General features: G+C 41.4%; 2 protein-coding genes across 2 annotated transcripts; one reads left to right on the forward strand and one right to left on the reverse strand.

Annotated features, from left to right (window-relative positions):
* Positions 1 to 2,431: 2,431 nt before the first annotated feature.
* On the reverse strand, positions 2,432 to 9,832 carry lta4h (leukotriene A4 hydrolase). The gene is made up of 19 exons (XM_073480847.1): positions 9,648 to 9,832; positions 8,270 to 8,400; positions 8,066 to 8,186; positions 7,161 to 7,229; positions 6,453 to 6,557; positions 6,288 to 6,340; positions 6,131 to 6,203; positions 5,890 to 6,030; positions 5,742 to 5,765; positions 5,535 to 5,605; positions 5,172 to 5,283; positions 4,951 to 5,095; positions 4,769 to 4,872; positions 4,117 to 4,187; positions 3,974 to 4,028; positions 3,804 to 3,899; positions 3,452 to 3,534; positions 3,264 to 3,368; positions 2,432 to 3,159 (listed from the first exon to the last, which is right to left on the reverse strand). The coding sequence occupies exons 1-19, from the start codon at positions 9,795 to 9,797 to the stop codon at positions 3,021 to 3,023; spliced, it is 1,848 nt and encodes a 615-aa protein (XP_073336948.1). The 5' UTR covers positions 9,798 to 9,832; the 3' UTR covers positions 2,432 to 3,020.
* A 651-nt stretch (positions 9,833 to 10,483) lies between these two features.
* Positions 10,484 to 18,823, forward strand: dennd6b (DENN/MADD domain containing 6B). Its single transcript, XM_073480217.1, has 20 exons — positions 10,484 to 10,683; positions 11,529 to 11,567; positions 11,681 to 11,723; positions 11,812 to 11,921; positions 12,097 to 12,177; positions 12,627 to 12,732; positions 12,805 to 12,884; positions 13,006 to 13,068; positions 13,341 to 13,396; positions 14,569 to 14,691; positions 15,425 to 15,520; positions 15,621 to 15,715; positions 15,823 to 15,888; positions 15,969 to 16,033; positions 16,117 to 16,206; positions 16,536 to 16,589; positions 16,679 to 16,788; positions 17,218 to 17,320; positions 17,709 to 17,783; positions 18,011 to 18,823. Exons 1-20 carry the CDS (start codon positions 10,537 to 10,539, stop codon positions 18,131 to 18,133), a joined length of 1,725 nt encoding a protein of 574 aa, XP_073336318.1. The 5' UTR covers positions 10,484 to 10,536; the 3' UTR covers positions 18,134 to 18,823.
* The last annotated feature ends 226 nt before the right edge of the window (positions 18,824 to 19,049 follow it).

Below are 19,049 nucleotides of genomic sequence, written 5' to 3' on the forward strand. Positions count from 1 at the left end.
TATACAAGTCATCTAAATCATTAATGTGTTGTCAGTGTCAATAATTCACTGGTATTGTCAGACTACACCCCCTCCTGTGGAAACAGACTGGCACAACTTTGTTCTCGAGTCAGATTAGATCGATGGATAAATAGATAGATACTTATTCTTATTCATTCCTTAGGGGAGATTCAGGTGTCCAGCAGCTCATAAACACACACATGAATAAATAAGTTAAAAATAGCTCATAAAAACACACAAATAATGCGTTCGTCCGCCATTTTTCTCTCAGCGCAATGCATGATGGTAAATATTGCTTGGTTAGTGACCATCAGTTGTACACTACTTTTCGCGATGCATTGTGGGATACTTTGAGTCCGCTATATAGGGTGTAATAATTCCCACTAGACATTCGGACAGCGATACAAAATGGCGTACTCACTATGTAGTGCAATATGTAGGGAGCAGGGAGTGATTGCAGACACGGCCTACATGTCCACTACGTCACTGCTAACAGCTTTAAACTCGTCTTGAGTACAGACGTGTTTCTGCTCTGAACAAGAACACAAAGTTAAACTGTTAAATGACTTTGTCTAAAAATAAGTCAATAATGAGTAACTAATGAGTAACCATGGTGACAGCTTCCAGCCCCCTCTGATGGTGATGATGTCTCAGAGTTTATCAGGTTATTAATGTAAACTTGACTTATTGATTATTGTGCCAACACCATCAGCTGTTGATCAGTTCTACCACACTTCACCTGCTGGCCTTATTTCACCTGATCACTTGATCAATCACTGTTATTAATCCTGTTTAAAGTCATGTGACTGTGATCAGCTGATGGTCGTTAATGTAACTATAACAACAAATAGCCTTCTGACTGACTGAACGTCCGCTTTATAATAAATCATTTACATCCACTTCTGACTGTTGTCCAGTTTTTTAATAAACCACACACACACACACACACACACACACACACACAATGTTTACATTAACGACCAAAGTTAATGAACGATGATCAACAGGTTCATCAAAAGGTGATGTCATCGTTAAGGTAAACAGGTTAGTTTAAAATGAGTGTAACTGTACACAGATTTAACAGGATCACAGTATAACTGCAGTACAAACAGTGAGGTCACTCGTAAATAATTGAAAAGCATGATCAAGTCCATTCTTTGACTTCTGATGGTTATTTTGATTTCATGATCAATTTATTCTGTATTGATTAATTAGCAGGTGTATTAGTGGAGCAATGATTGAAAGAATTACTATAAATCTGGACATCTTTATCATTTTAAAGTATTTACATTACTCAAGTACTGACATTTTCTTTTAATTTATTCCTTATACTCAAGTATTTCTCAGCGGTAAATATTGTACTTTTTACTCCACTACGTTTATCTGACAGCTTTAGTTACAGATTACAGTTAAAAATGTAGTACAGAAACCTGATATTTAAAATAATATATTAGGAAGGAACAGAGATCAATGTATAAAATATTATTTATATTTAATATATGATTATTATTGTTTGTTTCTCTTCATGTGTTGTGAACAGATGAAGCAGCAGAGGAACAAACAGCAGCTGTGAGTATTTCATGTACTTTATATCACACACACACACACACACACACACAGGTATAAACAAAGTTTTATACTGCGTTCGGTTTCTTTACATCTGATACAATATAATCAGTACTCTGAGACAAACCTTCATTCATTTTAATTACAATTTGATCTGAAATATTAATTTGAACCAAATAATTTAGTTAACTGGCAATAAATGTTAATATTTAACAGTTTTTCATCAAGAGCAGTGTTTTTTTTTACAGCACAGGGCGTTCCTCCTTTTTTTCTTCTTCTTCTCGTTTATCGTGTGTCGGTGATGTAATTGTTCCTGTTGGTTCATGTTCACAGTTGATGGTGAAACTGAAGTCGTTATTGATCCATAACTGACCACTAAAACAGGAACAATCAACACACACACACTTACTTAATATGTTTAACTTCAAGTTTTGATATAACTGACAGCAGTCACAATAAACACTTTGGTTCATAAGGTCCACTGGAGTGGACAGATGTATTTACACACAGAAAAGAACGTACAAGAAAAATGTTGTTTTAATCTGGATAAAAGTATTTCCAACATTTTATTTAGTTTCACAAGTTTGAGATTAAAAACAAACAGAAAAAGAGAAAATATTACTTAGTGATTCAAAAATTCATTCATGGAAGGGTTAAATCTGACATCAAAGTTTTAGAAGCTTTAAAATGAACTTTTTAAGTGTAATCAACAAAATAAAAAAGTGACCTCAGTTCTTCTTAAATCCTGACTCCTGATCGTCATGTTGAATTATTCAGCCCTTCATATTGTTAATTTCTCTGGCTTGATGTTTCAGGTGTTCAATCGTTAACACGTGAGATTATAAAATAAAGAACAGCAGCAGAATTTATTTCAGACACATTTTATTTATTTATGAAATCAGTTTTTCTGCCCTGAGATCAAACATTCAAATAGAAACAAAGATTTGACCAACAATCTGATTATTGATTCAATCTGAAGAAGAAGATGTGCGATTATACTGTTACTGTGTGGATTAATACTGGTGACAGACTGGTTTCTGATGTTTACAGACTGGTTTCTGATGTTTACAGACTGGTTTCTGATGTTTACAGACTGGTTTCTGATGTTTTTACAGACTGGTTTCTGATGTTTACAGACTGGTTTCTGATGTTTACAGACTGGTTTCTGATGTTTACAGACTGGTTTCTGATGTTTACAGACTGGTTTCTGATGTTTTTACAGACTGGTTTCTGATGTTTACAGACTGGTTTCTGATGTTTACAGACTGGTTTCTGATGTTTACAGACTGGTTCTGATGTTTTTACAGACTGGTTTCTGATGTTTACAGACTGGTTTCTGATGTTTACAGACTGGTTTCTGATGTTTTTACAGACTGGTTTCTGATGTTTACAGACTGGTTTCTGATGTTTTTACAGACTGGTTTCTGATGTTTTTACAGACTGGTTTCTGATGTTTACAGACTGGTGGCAGTGCTGGCTTCCACCTTCAGGTCTTTGGCGACCAGTCCGGAGGTGACCGGGTGCATCGCTGCTCGATGAGCCAGAAACATTGAAACGGCTTCTTCACGATACTTTTCAAAGTTAAACGTCTCCCTGAAGACACAGAAACAGAGAAAACAACAAGATGAAGCAACCTGCTGATGAAGTGAAGTAAAGTAAGATGAATTGGTGATGAGTGAAGTGTTCCGTATAAACACCTAAAGAGCGGTCTGGTGAACTTCATCCGGCCCTGCTCGGTCGCCATCTTCAGTGCCATGGGAACAGCCTCCTCCCATTTGGACCGAACACACAGCCTCAGCCACCTGGAGGGAGAACAGCCAATCAGGAGGCTTCCAGAGAGGAGGAGGAGGAGCTTAAAATGAAGGACATGAAGTGCAACTCTCACCTGAAGCGGATCTCTGAGTTCATACAGGTGTTCAGATCATAAACCTCCTGCATCTTCTTCACATGAGTCAGAGGAAGAGCAGCCTGAAGGAACACAGGTGAAGTGTTAGTGAAGCGGACTGTGGTGGACTGAGGTGGACTAAAGCTGACTGTGGTGGACTGAAGTGGACTGTGGTGGACTAAAGCGGACTGTGGTGGACTAAAGCTGACTGTGGTGGACTGTGGTGGACTGAAGCGGACTGTGGTGGACTGAGGTGGACTAAAGCTGACTGTGGTGGACTGAAGCGGACTGTGGTGAACTGAAGCGGACTGTGGTGAACTGAAGCGGACTGTGTTGGACTGAAGTAGTTTACCTCATGAAGCAGAAGGGACAGGAACTCGATGACCTGGTGGGATGACAGTGTCTTCAGGTCTGACTCTTTAAAGCTGCTCAGGTCCTGATCTTTTGCCTGAATGGGGTCAGAAGATGGAGGTTGGACTCTGATCATAATAAAAATTGCTTTATGTGAGGTCCAGGTCTTACCTTGATCCACCTCTGGCTCAGGGCGATGCAGGCGTCAGCCATCGTGGTGTCGTACCTGAAACACAATGATGAAACATTATCAGTCCCAACAGTTGTAAAGGAGGACAGGTAGACCTGATGGAGGTCTGACAGGATCCACTCACTGAGGTTTGACTGGAGGCATCCCAGGTGTGAACATCCAGGCATTCCAGTCTACCTTGTTCAGGACGTCCACCTGAGAGACACAAACACAAGAATCACCTACAATGACCTGCCTATGACTCAGAGGATCAAACCAGCAAGTGTTACCATCCGCACTCATTAAAGTTCCTGAACGCGCAAAACTTGTTAAAGTACCTGAACATCAAGTCCGTCACTTTTTTCCCACATGACCTGCAATTGTTGAAGTACTTTAAACCCTCGACTCGTTCAAGTGCCTGAAGCCCCACAATCGTTACAGTACCTGAACACCCTGGGCTCATTTAAGTTCCCAAACACCCCACATTCGTTACTGTACCTGAAAGCCCCACACTAACCATAATACCTTGCTGTGCCGCACTCGTTCAAGTGCCTGAATATCACGCAGTCATTAAGGTACCTGAGCGTCCCATTCTTGTTCGAGTACCTGGATGCCCGTGCTCACTCAAGTACCTGCAGTTGTTACAATGCAGGAAAGCCCCATGCTTGTTATAGTCCCTGAAAATCTGCAGAATTCCCATCCCACCCTGACGTCTCAACTAAAAGACGATGTCCGAATGTGCTCGCCATAGATTTTGCTGTAGTTCAGACTAACCTGAGTGTCCAGGTGTTTCTCACCTTGTCTTTGAAGTAGGTGAACAGGTAGTTCTTCCACTCGTCTGTAGTAACACTGCTGTGGGCAAACAACTGGATGTACGACTTCACAAAACCCATGAACACCTCTGAAGAAGACAAACAGGTAAATAAAGAGTTTGAGGGTCAGACAGTGTGTGATGTGTCCAGGTGTGTCCAGGTGTTACCTGGCCCTCCCATCAGCTCCTCCAAATGGTACAGCAGAGCGAAGCCTTTCTCATAGGGCACAGAGGAGAAGGCATCATCAGGGTCGACTTCCTGCAGGCTGGGGACCAGGTTAGTCAGAGGGTTGTTGGCTCCAAAGGTGTTCACCTGAGTGATGACACAGACAGGTGAGAAACACCAGAAGAAGAAACACACTGGTTCAGGTTCAGGTTCAGGTTCTCACCGAGTCCTGCAGGTCCTTCCAGCCCCCCATGGCTTTAAACTGTCTGAACTGTTCACTCTCCATGCACCTGCCAATCATCCTCTCCAGGTAGACCGTGTGACCCTCGTTCAACCTGAGGATGAAGACAGGAAGTAGCTGCAGTCGTCACTTTTTCTTCTTTTTAAAGTAAAATTCTGGTTATTATCACAGAAACATCAAAAAGTCTTTATCTCATCACAGTCTTCAACTCTTTCACACACTTTATCTGTAGAGATCAAATTTCTGAACTTAAAATTAGCTTATTTGTTTTCCTTCTCATTCATTTGATTCAGTGTTTTATAATCAATGTTTTTATTAAACACCCTGTTCAGTGTGTTTGTTTACCAGAAGTGTTCCCACGTCTTATTGGTCACCAGATTACCGGTCCAGCTGTGGGAGATCTCATGAGCGATCACCTGACAGGGACAACAGCACAGGAACATGTATGAACACATGAACATATATGAACACATGAACGTATATGATCACATTAAAGATATATGAACATGAACAGTGACAGTTTCGACAGATATTTAAGTATTTTGAACTCACATTGGACAGAGATTTGTCTCCTGCCTGTAAATAGACAGACGCAGTTAACAGCTGATCAACAGTCACATTATGCCGTTTCTAAAATCAATAATAATCTTTTAATCATCATCATTATAATATATATCTGTGTTAATATACGTGTGTGTACCAGCAGTGTTGGTGTAGCGAAGGTCAGACAGGGGTTCTCCATGCCTCCGTAGGGGAAAGATGGAGGAAGAACCAGGATGTCATACTGACCCCAAACATACGGTCCTGCCAGGTCCTCAGCTGTCTTCAACATGGTCTCCGTCTGAAGGACACACACACATTTACAGACGTGTGTGTATGTATGTGTGCACAGTACATGTATGTATGTATGTGTATGTATGACATTATTTACTGTGACTGACCTCCGAGAACTCAAACGCTGCTTTATCCACAAACTCTTTCTCAGACCAGACTCTGGACCTCGGCCCAATCTCCCTGTCAACCAATCAGAGCACAGAAACACTGTTTACCTGCTACAGGTGACACGGATGACATCAGTGAACAGGCAAGACGGAGTACCTGCTCTCCAGAGCTCCAACCACAATGGCGATCAGGTAAGAAGGCATGGGCACCTGAGGACAAAGGTCAAAGGTCAACCTGACAGTATTCTACTGAACATGGATAAACTGTGGTGATTCATAACATGAGTGATCATCAGTGAAGAGAGAAGTAGAGCGGACTGACCGGCTGTCTGAATCTGTAGACGATCCGGTTGTTGTCCTGAGGATCAACTTCCTGTCCATCTCTCACTGCACTCATCACAGCCACCAGGTCTTTAGGTACAGACACCTGAGAGACGAAACACAGGTCAGGTGTAGTATTGACTGGTAGGACCATTATTTCTCATTAATTTAAGTCACAAAACTTGAAAAACATATATTATTCACACATATGGGGCTCCTGGCTGGCTCGCCAATTATTAGCTAAGTTAAGACTCAGTTTTAAGATGAGTGGTGCAACAGGTTTGCCTGGGAGCCCAATTTGTATGAAAACTGACAACTCACAGGTACCTTCATATAACCCAGAACATAAAGTTAGGCCTTTTGGGTTGTTTCAGTAGGTATCATGTTAAGTTCGATATTACAGCAGATCAAAAAAGACGGGTGGTCCAGGCACCTCTTGACTGGGCATCACAAAATAACCTGACCACTGGGTGCAGATTAGCTAGAGGAAATGGTCAATTTGTTGAAAATGCTGGTTGTTCAATCGTCCAGATACACGCCAACCAGCCAGAGTGGAGAGGAAGTGGCTTCGCCACACCTGGATATTTAGATTTCGTAAACAGTCTAGTATTGGCTAGATTGTTATTGTTTTAACCCCTGTGTGTGTGTGTGTGTGTGTGTGTGTGTGTGTGTGTGTGTGTGTGTGTGTGTGTGTGTGTGTGTTTTTTACCTGGGCGTAGTAGGTGTGTTTGACTGATGGACTGTCCTGACAGGGAACCATACTCCTGCAATGATGAGCCTGTAAGACAACACACAGGGACACAGACATGAGTTGATTCTGAGTGTTTAGTCTTGATTTTTTGAGACTCTGAGAGTGTAGGTGAGTTTAAAATAAAGATCAAACAAAACAGGAAGTGAAAATGTTTTTTAAAACTTTTAACTGACTTAATTTGTTCTCTGACATCTTGATCTACATTTAGTTTTAGTTTAATTATTTGGTGTCAATATAAACGTCACAGAGAAAGTGACCTCAGAAAAAAACACAAGAAAGTGGGACACTGTAAAAGACAAAACAGAATTTTTACTCAATGTAAAACAGTACAAAGAAAATATATTTAATGTTTCATTGATTTTGTAAATATCTGCTTTTTGTGAATTTGATGGCACCATTTTGTTTCAAACACATTACAGGAGCAACAGAAGACCATGAAAAAACACCTGTTCAGCTCATTGCACACGTAAACAGGTTGATAGTATCATGACTGAAGGTTCAACACTTTGTCAAACACATGATTGTATAAATGGAGATTACTACATGGGCTCAGAACACTTCAGTAAACTGTCAGTAAACACAGTTTGTTTGTTCATTACCGTTTTTATGTTTTTTTTTACACAGAGGAACAACTTTTAAGAATCAGACTAACAGCTGTCAACCAAACTGACTGAAAAAAAACCCCACAAGAAAACAGGAACAAAGACAACGTTTGAAAAGAGAACAAAGAGTTCATGAATCTGTCGACTGTCAAACGTTTGTGATGAAGAAACTTTCACTTCTGTTAAAACTTTTAATTACACATGATTACTTCACACTTACTACACAACTTTCCACCAGCAGCGGTTTGGAAACAACCTCACCTGACACTGGCTGAACAGGTACGGATGTTTCTTCCCAGCAGTCTGTTCAGGTGTGAGCCACTGCAGAGCCGACGCCGATGGAGACGTCTCATAGGTCACCTCCACGATCACATGCTGCCCTCTGATTAGACAACAACAAAAAAACACATTAACTGCGTTTTATTTTGAAAGGACTTTACATGAGGAGAGAGAAGAAGAGGTCACCTGGAGAGGTCAAAGGGCAGTGTGATCTCAAGCGGGGTCCCCTTGAAGCTGTGTTTGGGGCCCATCATAAACCGCGCGGCTTGTCCATTAGCGCTCACTGAGAGGATCTTCAGGTCTCTGGTGTCCAAAGTCTGCAGAAGATAAAAAGGACATTTTTATTAATGAGGTTCTGAGATTAATGTCAGCGTTCAGGGGCTGAGAGATACCTGCTGATAAACACTCACCTGTCACTCTCTGACCTCACCTGTAGTGACAAGTCAGCCTTCAGTTCAAAGTCCAACATAATACAACCCAACAAGTTCAGCCTGTCTTAAAGCTCAACTACGTCACACCAAACTCCATTCAAAAACACACAGATTTATATATTACAAAGAATAAAATACATCTAAAGGATTTTATTAACTTTATATCAAACATTTACAATCAACAGAATTACTATAAGCTGCCTGGTTTCTGTAGATTTTCAGTCGAGTTTAGTTATTAAACTGCAGAGTGAAACTGACCTCAGGTGAACACACCTGTTCTGTGGATTCTAGCCTTCAAATCCAAGTCCAGGATCACACAGACCCAATAAATTCAGCCCTACTCTAAACTGTGTCACACCAAACTCCATTCTAAAAAATGTCGATTTAAAGTTTCTTTGCGTACAAATATGTAATTACATGTAGAGAAAACCTCAAAAAACATGTTTTCACAAATAACTTGGACATTAATGTGATTGATCAATCAGTATAAGTTCAGTTATTATTAACAACTCTCAGCTTTTAGGAGTGGTTTAGCCCAAATAAATAAATTAAAAGTGTCTCATGTCAAACTCCATTCTAAAACCAAGCAATTTTAAATTTCATATCCTAAAAATATTTATAGACGTCATTAAAGCTGAAGAGACTGTTTGAATAGTTTAATCTCCAGTGAAAAATCACTATTTTAGCTGTTAAGTGAATTTTAAGTGGAAATAACAATGAACTAAGTTATGAAACTGAAACTAATGGTGAAGTGAGTTCTGCCGATTTAAAGAGTGACATCTGAGGAATTTATAAACCTGAAATCGACATTTGTGATTAATTAAATGATAGTTAATCGCCAGAATTCTTTAGAATTTCACATTTTGACGAGCAGATTCTGTTGACGGTGTAACAACAGCTGACAGACCTGTCAATGATCAATGATCACACACATTTACTGTCTCGCAGTTTTAATAGAAACCAGACTTCATTTAAATTCTCATGAATGAGTTCAGATTGAATAAATGACCCCTTCACAGACCACAAACACGGTGTGAAATCAGAGTACTCGGCTCGTTTTGAATGAATGAGCCGTTAGCTTTGAGGCTAACATGCAGCGGTACCGGGCAGAGCACCGGGTCCATTAACGTTACCAGGGAAGAGAACCGGTCCTCCAGAGCCTCCACGGTCAGCGCCACCTTGGCCCTGATGACGTGTCTGTCGAAGTCCACGTGCAGGGACAGGTTCAGGTGTTTGGTGACGCACCTGGTGAAGGAGGAGAAGGAGCACGGGTCAGAAGACATGTTGATCGGTCCGGTAACAGCGGAGACTGAACACACCGTCGGACTGACTCCCGGTTAACTACCGGAAAAAGCTCTACACACATCCGGCAGCGACCTTTTCAGAATAAAAGGTCCTTTTCAGAATAAAAGATAAGACAACGCAAGCGCTGCTACGTACAGGCTTTTATTTTGAAACCTTTATCTTTAATATCAGATATAATTATTATCTAACTGATGATGACGTGGATGAATTACTCTATTGAAGTATGTGTTATTGTACATTGTGTATTTTATTAATATTTGTTCTTTTTTCTTTTTAAGATGAAATGTCTGAAACTGTTTTTAGTCTTTTAGGAAATGTTTTATTGACCAAGAGTAAAAATTGAATCTGCCGGTTCAGATTTTTCTAAATGATGATGAAACTGAAGCAGCTGATTTAAAAGAGTGTTTGTCAGTGTGAAGCATAAATATTATTTATTATTATTTATTCTGGAGGGAAACAGACTCACACAATCATACTTTTTTAATAAAGAACAAAATAATTGTGTCCTGATGCACACGTGGCAGTTTTAGATCGTGTTAAAATAATAATCAATAAAATAATAATCAATAAAATAATAAAACATGAGTGTGGCTGTGCTGTGAGGTGCAGTACCTCCGGTGACCACCAGGGGCTCCAGCGGACTCGGTGTCGGTCCCGTTATTGTGATGGAGGCCGGAGGATGGAGGACGGAGTCCGCGGAGCTCCGATCCGGTCGTGATGAACCCGTTTGACGGCTCCGGTTCTCCCCGACATGAGGAGGCAGCGGACGGCGGGGACAGCCGGTGTCCGTGGGCCCGCTTCTCCTCCTGGCTGGAGTGTGTGTGCGTCGTTACCTTCGACCTGGAGCTCGGACAAGCCATAGAGGTGCGGAGCTGCTAGCTTAGCATGTTAGCATCGTTTGTCATCATTGTGGCAGATGAGACGAGACAAAATGAAGAAAATGTTCCGATGTTTGAGGAAACAGCACAGACAGGACGCGTCTCTGCAGTGTTGCTGACAGCTGCACCAGACTCCGTTCAAAAAACTGACTTTTTTCTTAAGTTGCCTTCCTTGTCGGCAAATTCAGATTTTCTTAAGTAATAATTTATATATTGCGAAAGTGATCAGAGTTTATTGTTGCATCATACAACATTTATGATTTAGAAATACAACCAAATCTTTAAATCTCTTGTCACTCATCAGATTATTGTGCAAATTAAATACATTTAGATTTTGTTAAAGTGACTGATGTTGGAATAATGATTTGTAAGCCGAAGTGGACATTATAATCCAAGGGTTCGTTAAAAGTGTAAAGCGACTTTTCACAACTTGGTTAAAGGCAGATTCGTGTTAAATTTGCAGGAATTTAAATGGAATTGGGTTTGCATATGTTTTCTTCATAAGCTGTCATATTATTAGTTATTTAACAAAACTCAGTGCTCGTTAATTCAACTGAGCGCTGCAGGTCCCCATTCTGTTGGTGACACTACATTTGAAAAACTGACTATATTTAGATTTTGCCTTCCACTTTGTCAGAGAATTTAACAGCATGTCTGCCCGTCAACATTTATGAGTCTGAACTTCACTGAGTTTTTGAACCTCTCCTGCTCAATCAGTCAGACGACATTATAGAGTATTCTCAGAAGTAGTGACAGAGGAAGCGATGCATTAAATTAGCAGAATTCTGAATGGAATTTGGTGTGAGTTGTTTCTGTTTCTGCCATTTTCAGCTGGTGTATCCTCAGGATGTGAAGCTCACTGAGAAGGAGGTAGTTATTGATCAAACTTCTGTCTTCATTGTGTCTGTGTTCACTTTGTAGATGATTAATCAGTCTATTGATTATTGATTTATTGATCTTGTTTCTTTGTGTTCTGTTGTCAGAAAACCAGCATCTGCTACCTGTCCTTCCCGGACTCGTACTCAGGTAAACTCACCTGTGTGAATGATGGTGTACTGTCCTGTATGAGAGAGGCTCAGAGGTCAAAGGTCACATGTGTTCCCTCATTTGCCAGGATGCCTCGGGGACACTCAGTTCAGCTTCAGGTTGCGTCAGTCAGTGGGTCGCAGAGCGTCCAGGTTCAGAGAGGACGTTTACAACAGAGACGCCCCCGTCACCCTGCAGGTGAGGACGCTTATTGATCGCTTATTGATCAGTCCGTCTGCAGACGGATGTCTGATTAGTTTATACTGGATCATCAAACGTCTCGGCGGATGAGTCGTTTTCTGTCGGAGGTCACAGGATTCATACTTCTACAGGATCTCTTGATGATGTCATAATGTGTCTCTTGTCTCCGCAGACTGAAGTGTCCCATTTCTTTGGTTACGTCTATTTCAGACAAGTGAAGGACGTCTCTGTGAAGAGAGGATACTTCCAGAAGGTCAGAGGCTCACACCTGCTCAAACCTGCTCACACCTGCTCACACCTGTTCACACCTGTTTACACCTGCTCACACCTGCTCACATCTGCTCACACCTGTTCACACCTGTTCACACCTGTTCACATCTGTTCACACCTGCTCACACCTGTTCACACCTGTTCACACCTGCTCACACCTGCTCACATCTGCTCACACCTGTTCACACCTGTTCACACCTGCTCACACCTGCTCACACCTGCTCACATCTGCTCACACCTGTTCACACCTGCTCACATCTGCTCACACCTGTTCACACCTGCTCACACCTGCTCACATCTGCTCACACCTGTTCACACCTGCTCACACCTGTTCACACCTGCTCACACCTGTTCACACCTCATTTGTACTTCAAATTTGACACCATTCATGATCTTGACAGTGTGACAGCTCACTGTGACTCTGTGTTCCAGTCTCTGGTTCTGGTCTCCAGGTTGCCGTACACTCACCTGTTCCACTCGCTGCTGCAGATCGTCGCTCCTGAGTTTTTCGAGAAGCTCGAGCCCTGTCTGGAAGCAGGTGATGATGTCATGCTTACAGCATAACTCAGACGAATCAGATTAAAATAATAATAATAATGATGTCTCACAGTGTGTAACGAGATCGATCAATGGCCTTCACCCGTACCTGGACTGACCCTCAACCTGCCGGTGATGGGCGTGGTCTTACAGGTGAGGGGTAAAGGGGCGTGGCCTATTAAAGAAAAATATTTATGTGAAAATCTGAAATAAATTGCAACCTTAAAGAAAAATTAACATTTTCTATTTGTTTTTGATTATTTTCATTTTACAGGTGCGGATTCCTTCAAAAACAGACAAACCAGGAGGAAGTCCAGTCAGACAGACGGCCACACAGGTGAGGAACAGGAAGTGACTCTTTTATTGACACACTGAGGACTCACTCACACGAGGCAGTCCGTACCGGGCCCAGGCACGTTTGACCCCAAAAGTTCAGTTTGTTTGACTAGTGTGAGCGCTCCGTACTGTGCTCAAGTACTGTATGACGTAGGTACAAGAGGTAACACTGCTCCGACCAGCGGGTGCTTCGGCACGGTACGGAGCACCTGGGCTAAGTGTGAGTGCGCCCTGAGTGTCAACGAACAATAAAGTTTTATTTGGTCTCCTCAGGACCTCCTGCCAACTCCAACGGTGCTGCCCACCATCCATGAGCTGGACCTCTTCAAGTAATTTATTATTATTTATTCACTTCTCATCTGAAACGTGACAAATACCCGATAGGAAGTTAAATTAAGGAATGAAAATATGTAAATAAATCAACAAAATAAAAGCACTCAGTTTTTCAGACAAATGAAAATTGTCAATAAAGTTTTTGAATTTTATGTTTATTATCTGTAGTTTTGTGAAAAAAATAAAGTATCAGGAAATGCTGCAGATACTGCCTAAAAGGCAGGTGACGGTGTCGGTGTCGGTGAGTATGTGAGTCTATGCACCGATCCGATACCAGGTAATCTAGAAACGGGACCCTGCTACTTCCCAGTTAGCTCCGTTAGCGCTGCTTAACGTTACACACCGAGGATCAATTCTTCTTCACTGCTCTAAAAGCCAACACAGCGGAGAAGAAGTTGATTTCACGTGAGTCAGACAACATGTCAGCTATTTGGCATTATGTTACTCTGGATAACCATGTGTCTGAAGACGCATGACGTGAGAGAGCACGAAGAAACTGCTCTCACCAAACTTAATGACAGTGAGGGAACAGTTCATGTCTGCTGAAAGACGAGCAGGCGATCAGCTTTACTTCTGACATCTGGACCTCCGACGTGTCTTTGCTGAGTCAGCACACTGGCTGCACTGCTGCGAGTAAGTTTCAAGGGAATTATTTATTCCTAGATTTTTTTAAGTTGCTGTTGCAACATTGTTTTAAACTGTTCTATTATAAAAGTGTCTGCACTTTAACAGTTTTTGAAGGAATTGTTATTTATTCCTGGATTTCTTTATTTGTGCTTTTCTGGTTATGACCGACTGTCAAGATTAATTAAAGGATGTTGTCTGGCATCATTCTCTGAGCCACATCCATACAGGGTCAGAAGCTGCAGCTGTTACAAGAAATATTTCATTTTATTTATTTTTTTCGTATTTTTTAAACTCGCACTGGTAACGGATCAGTACTCTGTATCGGCTGATACCCAAAGCCCAGGTATCGGCATCAGTATCAGGAAGGAAAAAATGGTATCGGAACATCTCTAACTGATTATATTAATAAAACAAGAATAAACCAAACTGAGTGAATATTGATCAGGATTTATTGATTATTAACTGAATCATGTTTGTGAATAGTATTTGATATTTTCTCCTCCGTCTGACCTTTGACCTGTGACCTCTGACCTGTGCTCAGGTGTTTCCAGTCTGTCCTGATCCATCTGCACATCCTCTGGGAGCTCACGTTGCTGGGGGAACCGCTGGTTGTCATGGCGCCGTCTCCCACCGTCTCCTCGGAGACTGTGCTGGCTCTCGTCAGGTACCTGAACAGCCATTCAGAACTCTGCTGGAGAAAAACAGCCCAGCAGTCACTCACTGATCAGAAGATAATCAATAACTCTGGAGGGTCACACGACGGCTGTCAATCAGCAGTTCTCATAATAAAACATTCAAATCTGTTAAAGAAGAAAATAAATCGCACAGTTTTTAATCAAACTGGTTCTCAGTCAAGTTCACACTTCTTGATTATAATAGGCTGAGAGATGTGACAGATTACATGTAGGTCTTCAACCAATCACAGCGCACCGTCTTTTAAGACCTCTGTGATGTAATCAGGAGGCTAGAGGCAGACTTCCAGGAACAAGAATGTAAACAAACATGGCGTCTGAAGCAGTCTGTGTGTGTCTGTGTGTGTGTGTGTGTGTGTGTGTGTGTGTGTGTGTGTGTGTGTGTGTGTGTGAGAGAGAGATACTGTCAACATCTTCCTCTGTCACATCACCATGGTTACAGCTGAAGGGCGCTCTGTGCTCCTATTGGTCAAACTGGTTGAGCGAAGAAAAAACATCCTGAGCTCTGAATCCGTCTGTCAGGATGCTGACTGTCGTCGTCTGTCATTCGCTAACCAGATAAAACCAGCACCTGTCACCTGATGGCCATTTTGGTTCCTGAAGTCAGAACCCACATTATTTATCCTGCTGATCTGGCAGCTCCTGGCAGCCAATCAGAGAGCAGTGTTTGTGTTGTTGCCGTGGTAACAGAGTCCTCTCTCTCAGCTCCATCAGTCCTCTGAAGTTCTGCTGCGACTTTCGTCCTTATTTCACCATCCACGACAGCGAGTTCAGAGAGTACACCACCAGGACCCAGGCCCCGTGAGTCACACACACCTGAACTCACCTGAACACACACACCTGAACACACACACCTGAACACACACACCTGAACTCACCTGTCCATCTCACCTGTCTGCAGACCTAACGTGGTTCTGGGCGTCACCAATCCGTTCTTCATTAAGACTTTTCAGAACTGGCCTCATGTGGTCCGACTAGGAGAAATCAAGATGGCGGGTAACTTAATATTATTATTATTGTTATTATTATTATTATTATTATTATTATTATTATTGTTAATAAATTAAGTGATGATGTAATAGTGCCACACCTGTCTCTCTCAGGTGATTTACCTAAACAGGTGAAGGTGAAGAAGCTGTCCAAACTGAAGACTCTCGACACTAAACCAGGTCACAGGACTCACTGTGTTCATCAGTCTGCTTCAGAATAAAGTCTTTTAATTTGGTAAATGTTGACTTCCTGTGTGCAGGGATCTACACGGCATACAAGACGTTTCTGCACAAAGACAAGATCCTGATCAAACGCCTACTGAAGGTGAGCAAACACCTGTTCAGGTGTGAACATCAGGACAGAAACATGTCTTCTGTCCTCTCACTCTGACTCTCACCTGTCCTCAGGGCATCCAGAGGAAGAGACCGTCAGAGGTTCAGAGCGCTATCCTGAGAAGACACCTGTTAGAGCTCACTCAGAGCTTCATCATCCCACTGGTGAGGAAACAGCCAATCACATCGCTCCAACAACTTTGCCTGGTTACTGCATGTGTCACTTCCTGTCTCACTGTAAATATTGAGCATTGTCAACAATCCCACAATGCAATGTGTCACATGTTATAGATGTGTGACTGACAGTCATGTGACTCTACAGCCGTCGGTGATGTCACAACATGATGAGATTCGTCATTATCATCATTAAGTAAAAATCAACTTGGGAGGATTCCTCTTGATGTCATCATGCTGACTCATCCTGTTCATCCAATCACAGAGCAGGACATCTGACCCTGTTGTATTGAGTGTAAACCCTATGTCTTGTCTGTCAGGAGCGGTACATGGCGAGTCTGATGCCTCTGCAGAGATCTGTGACGCCATGGAAGGTAAACTGGAAGTGTATGATGTGTGATGACCTCACAGTGATATCATCAGTTCGACACTCAGCTGATACAGGTTGCGTTTGTGTGTTTAGACTCCTCCTCAGATTCGACCCTTCAGTCAGGACGAGTTCATGTCGACTCTGGATCACACCGGGCCGCAGCTCACCTCAGGGCTCAAAGGTGATTGGATGGGACTGTACAGGTGAGCCACTCAGGTGTCTACAAGACAACAGATACTGAGAATAAAGTTGTGATTTATTGATCTCAAACTATTGTTTGTTTAGGGTTAGGGGCGGCAATAGCTCAGTCCATAGGGACTTGGCTTGGGGACTCAAAGGTGGCTGGTTCAAGTCCCACTTTGACCAAAAAAAGTGTGATGTGGACTAGTAATGGAGAATACCAGGTCACATCCTGGGCATTGCCGAGATGCCCTTGAGCAAGGCACCGACCCCTAACACTGCTCGTTGGGCGCCGTGCATGTGGCAGCCCCTTCGCTCATCTCCTCTATATGCTGTGTGTGCATGTGTGTGTAATGTGAGTGAAAAAGAGAATTTCCCCATTGTGGGATTAAAAATAGTATAATAAATAAATTAACAGATTAACAGGTGTTCTTATTTTGACCTGTTGATAGGAAGTTCTTCAGGTCTCCGAATTTTGATGGATGGTATAGACATCGACACAAAGAGATGACTCAGAAACTGGAGAGTCTTCACCTGGAGGTCATCTGTGACGCCGTGAGTAACGTTAGCTTCATCACACAGTCGCAAAGTCGTATCTCCAACAAAAAGTCCTGTCCCCAACAAAAAGTCCAATCTCCAACAAAAAGTCCAATCTCCAACAAAAAGTCCAATCCCCAACAAAAAGTCCAATCTCCACAAAAAGTCCTGTCCCCAACAAAAAGTCCAATCTCCATCAAAAAACAAAACCAACAAAAAGTCCTATCTCCACACATTTTAAATTATTATTTTGATGACAATCAGGATAATATCGTGAATCACAATTATTTTCGTGACTGGTGACTTGAAATTACCATCTGGTCTCGTGCCTAGTTAGCCTGTAAACTTCTGTGAGCAGCTGTTAAACATCTGTATGATGATAAACCTATGATGTCATGTCCTGCAGGACCTGCTGGGTTGGACCAAAGACAAGTCTGAGGTGGAAATCGTCGACCTTATTCTGAAGCTCAGAGAGAAACTGGTGAGTTAATCAGGATCTGAGACCCAAATGGAAAAATGGGGAGGTAAAATGAGGGATGCTAATATGCTAACATGCTTACAATTTAAAATTCATTCAAATATATTGACTGTATTTTTTAACTTTTTCATTCTCTCATCGTTTAGTTCATTTTTTAAATTTAAAATACATGACTGACACTAATTACCTGTGAGTTTAAAACAGGAAGTGTGTTTCTGACTGTTTTTCAGATTAAAGCTCGACGGCAGCAGCTGCAGGTGAAAGACGGTGTTTTGGACAAACTGGACGCTTTTATAAGCTCCATCATCAGCTCGCTGCCTGAAGACCTGCAGACTGTACTGAATACACACTAAGCACACACTGAATACACACCAAGTACACACTGACACCTTTTCTGTTAACAGAAAATCACCTTCAACAGAAGATCAGTAAAATTAGTTCATCTTGATTCATTCAGTCAAGATTCATTAAGTTGACTTGTGATGAAATGTTTCAGAAACCTGTTCCAGCTGCTGCTGTTTGTTATATGAAGTTTTGACACTAAATAATAAATAAATAAAAACTCAGTCATGAGAGGAAGAGTAAACATTATGAAGATGACTTCTCCCAACATACAAATATACAGCTTTATTCTTATATCTTTCTCGATTCCAAACTTTACTAACTTTATTCTCAGAATATTGTGACTCACTTCTCAGAAACACTCGTTTCCTCAGTCTTGATTTGCTGTCGTATGTTGTCGATGAATTATTTTATTTTCACTCACTTTCAGCTTCACACGTTTAATGATAGATGTTTTAATAAAAATCAGTTAAAGACAAACAGATCAATAATAACACTGATGATTAATACTGATGACATCATAAGTTTAAATACCACATTGTTTCTGCCTCACAGACTGAACTCAGTGAATGTAACCCACACTAATAATAATTATTATTATAATAATATTAATGATAAGATTGTGTAGTTGGTTTTTTTATTTTTCTCCCAAACTGTCTGTAAAAAAAAAAGTTTGAAAAGTAAAACCTGACTCGTGTTCACATTGTGGTGACTTTGTTGTTTATATTTTATAAACTGTATATTATTTCATTTCTTCTGATATGTATTGATCAATATATTAGTCTGAATGATGTCATGCTCTCATAATTAATTTCTTTCAGGGTTTTCCTTCAAGAAATTGTTCAGCTGAGTTGGAACAAAAGGTAAAGTGTCACAGTGAGAAAGAGGAATAAAGTGTTGCTGTTGAGGTGAAAACTGAAACGTGAA

The sequence above is a fragment of the Pagrus major genome, chromosome 14, assembly GCF_040436345.1.
Source record: "Pagrus major chromosome 14, Pma_NU_1.0".
Taxonomy (NCBI): Eukaryota; Metazoa; Chordata; class Actinopteri; order Spariformes; family Sparidae; genus Pagrus; species Pagrus major.

Bases quoted from the DNA above. Each gene is read 5' to 3' on its own strand.
- lta4h (XM_073480847.1), bottom strand. From the start codon at position 9,797: ATGTCTTCTGACCCGTGCTCCTTCTCCTCCTTCACCAGGTGCGTCACC. The intron at 7,230-8,065 runs GTGAGGTTGTTT...GTTGTCTTACAG, and splicing joins ACCTGTTCAGCCAGTGTCAG to GCTCATCATTGCAGGAGTAT. The intron at 6,558-7,160 runs GTAAAAAACACA...TTCGTCTCTCAG, and splicing joins AACACACCTACTACGCCCAG to GTGTCTGTACCTAAAGACCT.
- dennd6b (XM_073480217.1), top strand. From the start codon at position 10,537: ATGAACCCGTTTGACGGCTCCGGTTCTCCCCGACATGAGGAGGCAGCG. The intron at 12,733-12,804 runs GTGATGATGTCA...GATGTCTCACAG, and splicing joins CGAGCCCTGTCTGGAAGCAG to TGTGTAACGAGATCGATCAA. The intron at 16,590-16,678 runs GTAAACTGGAAG...TTGTGTGTTTAG, and splicing joins GATCTGTGACGCCATGGAAG to ACTCCTCCTCAGATTCGACC.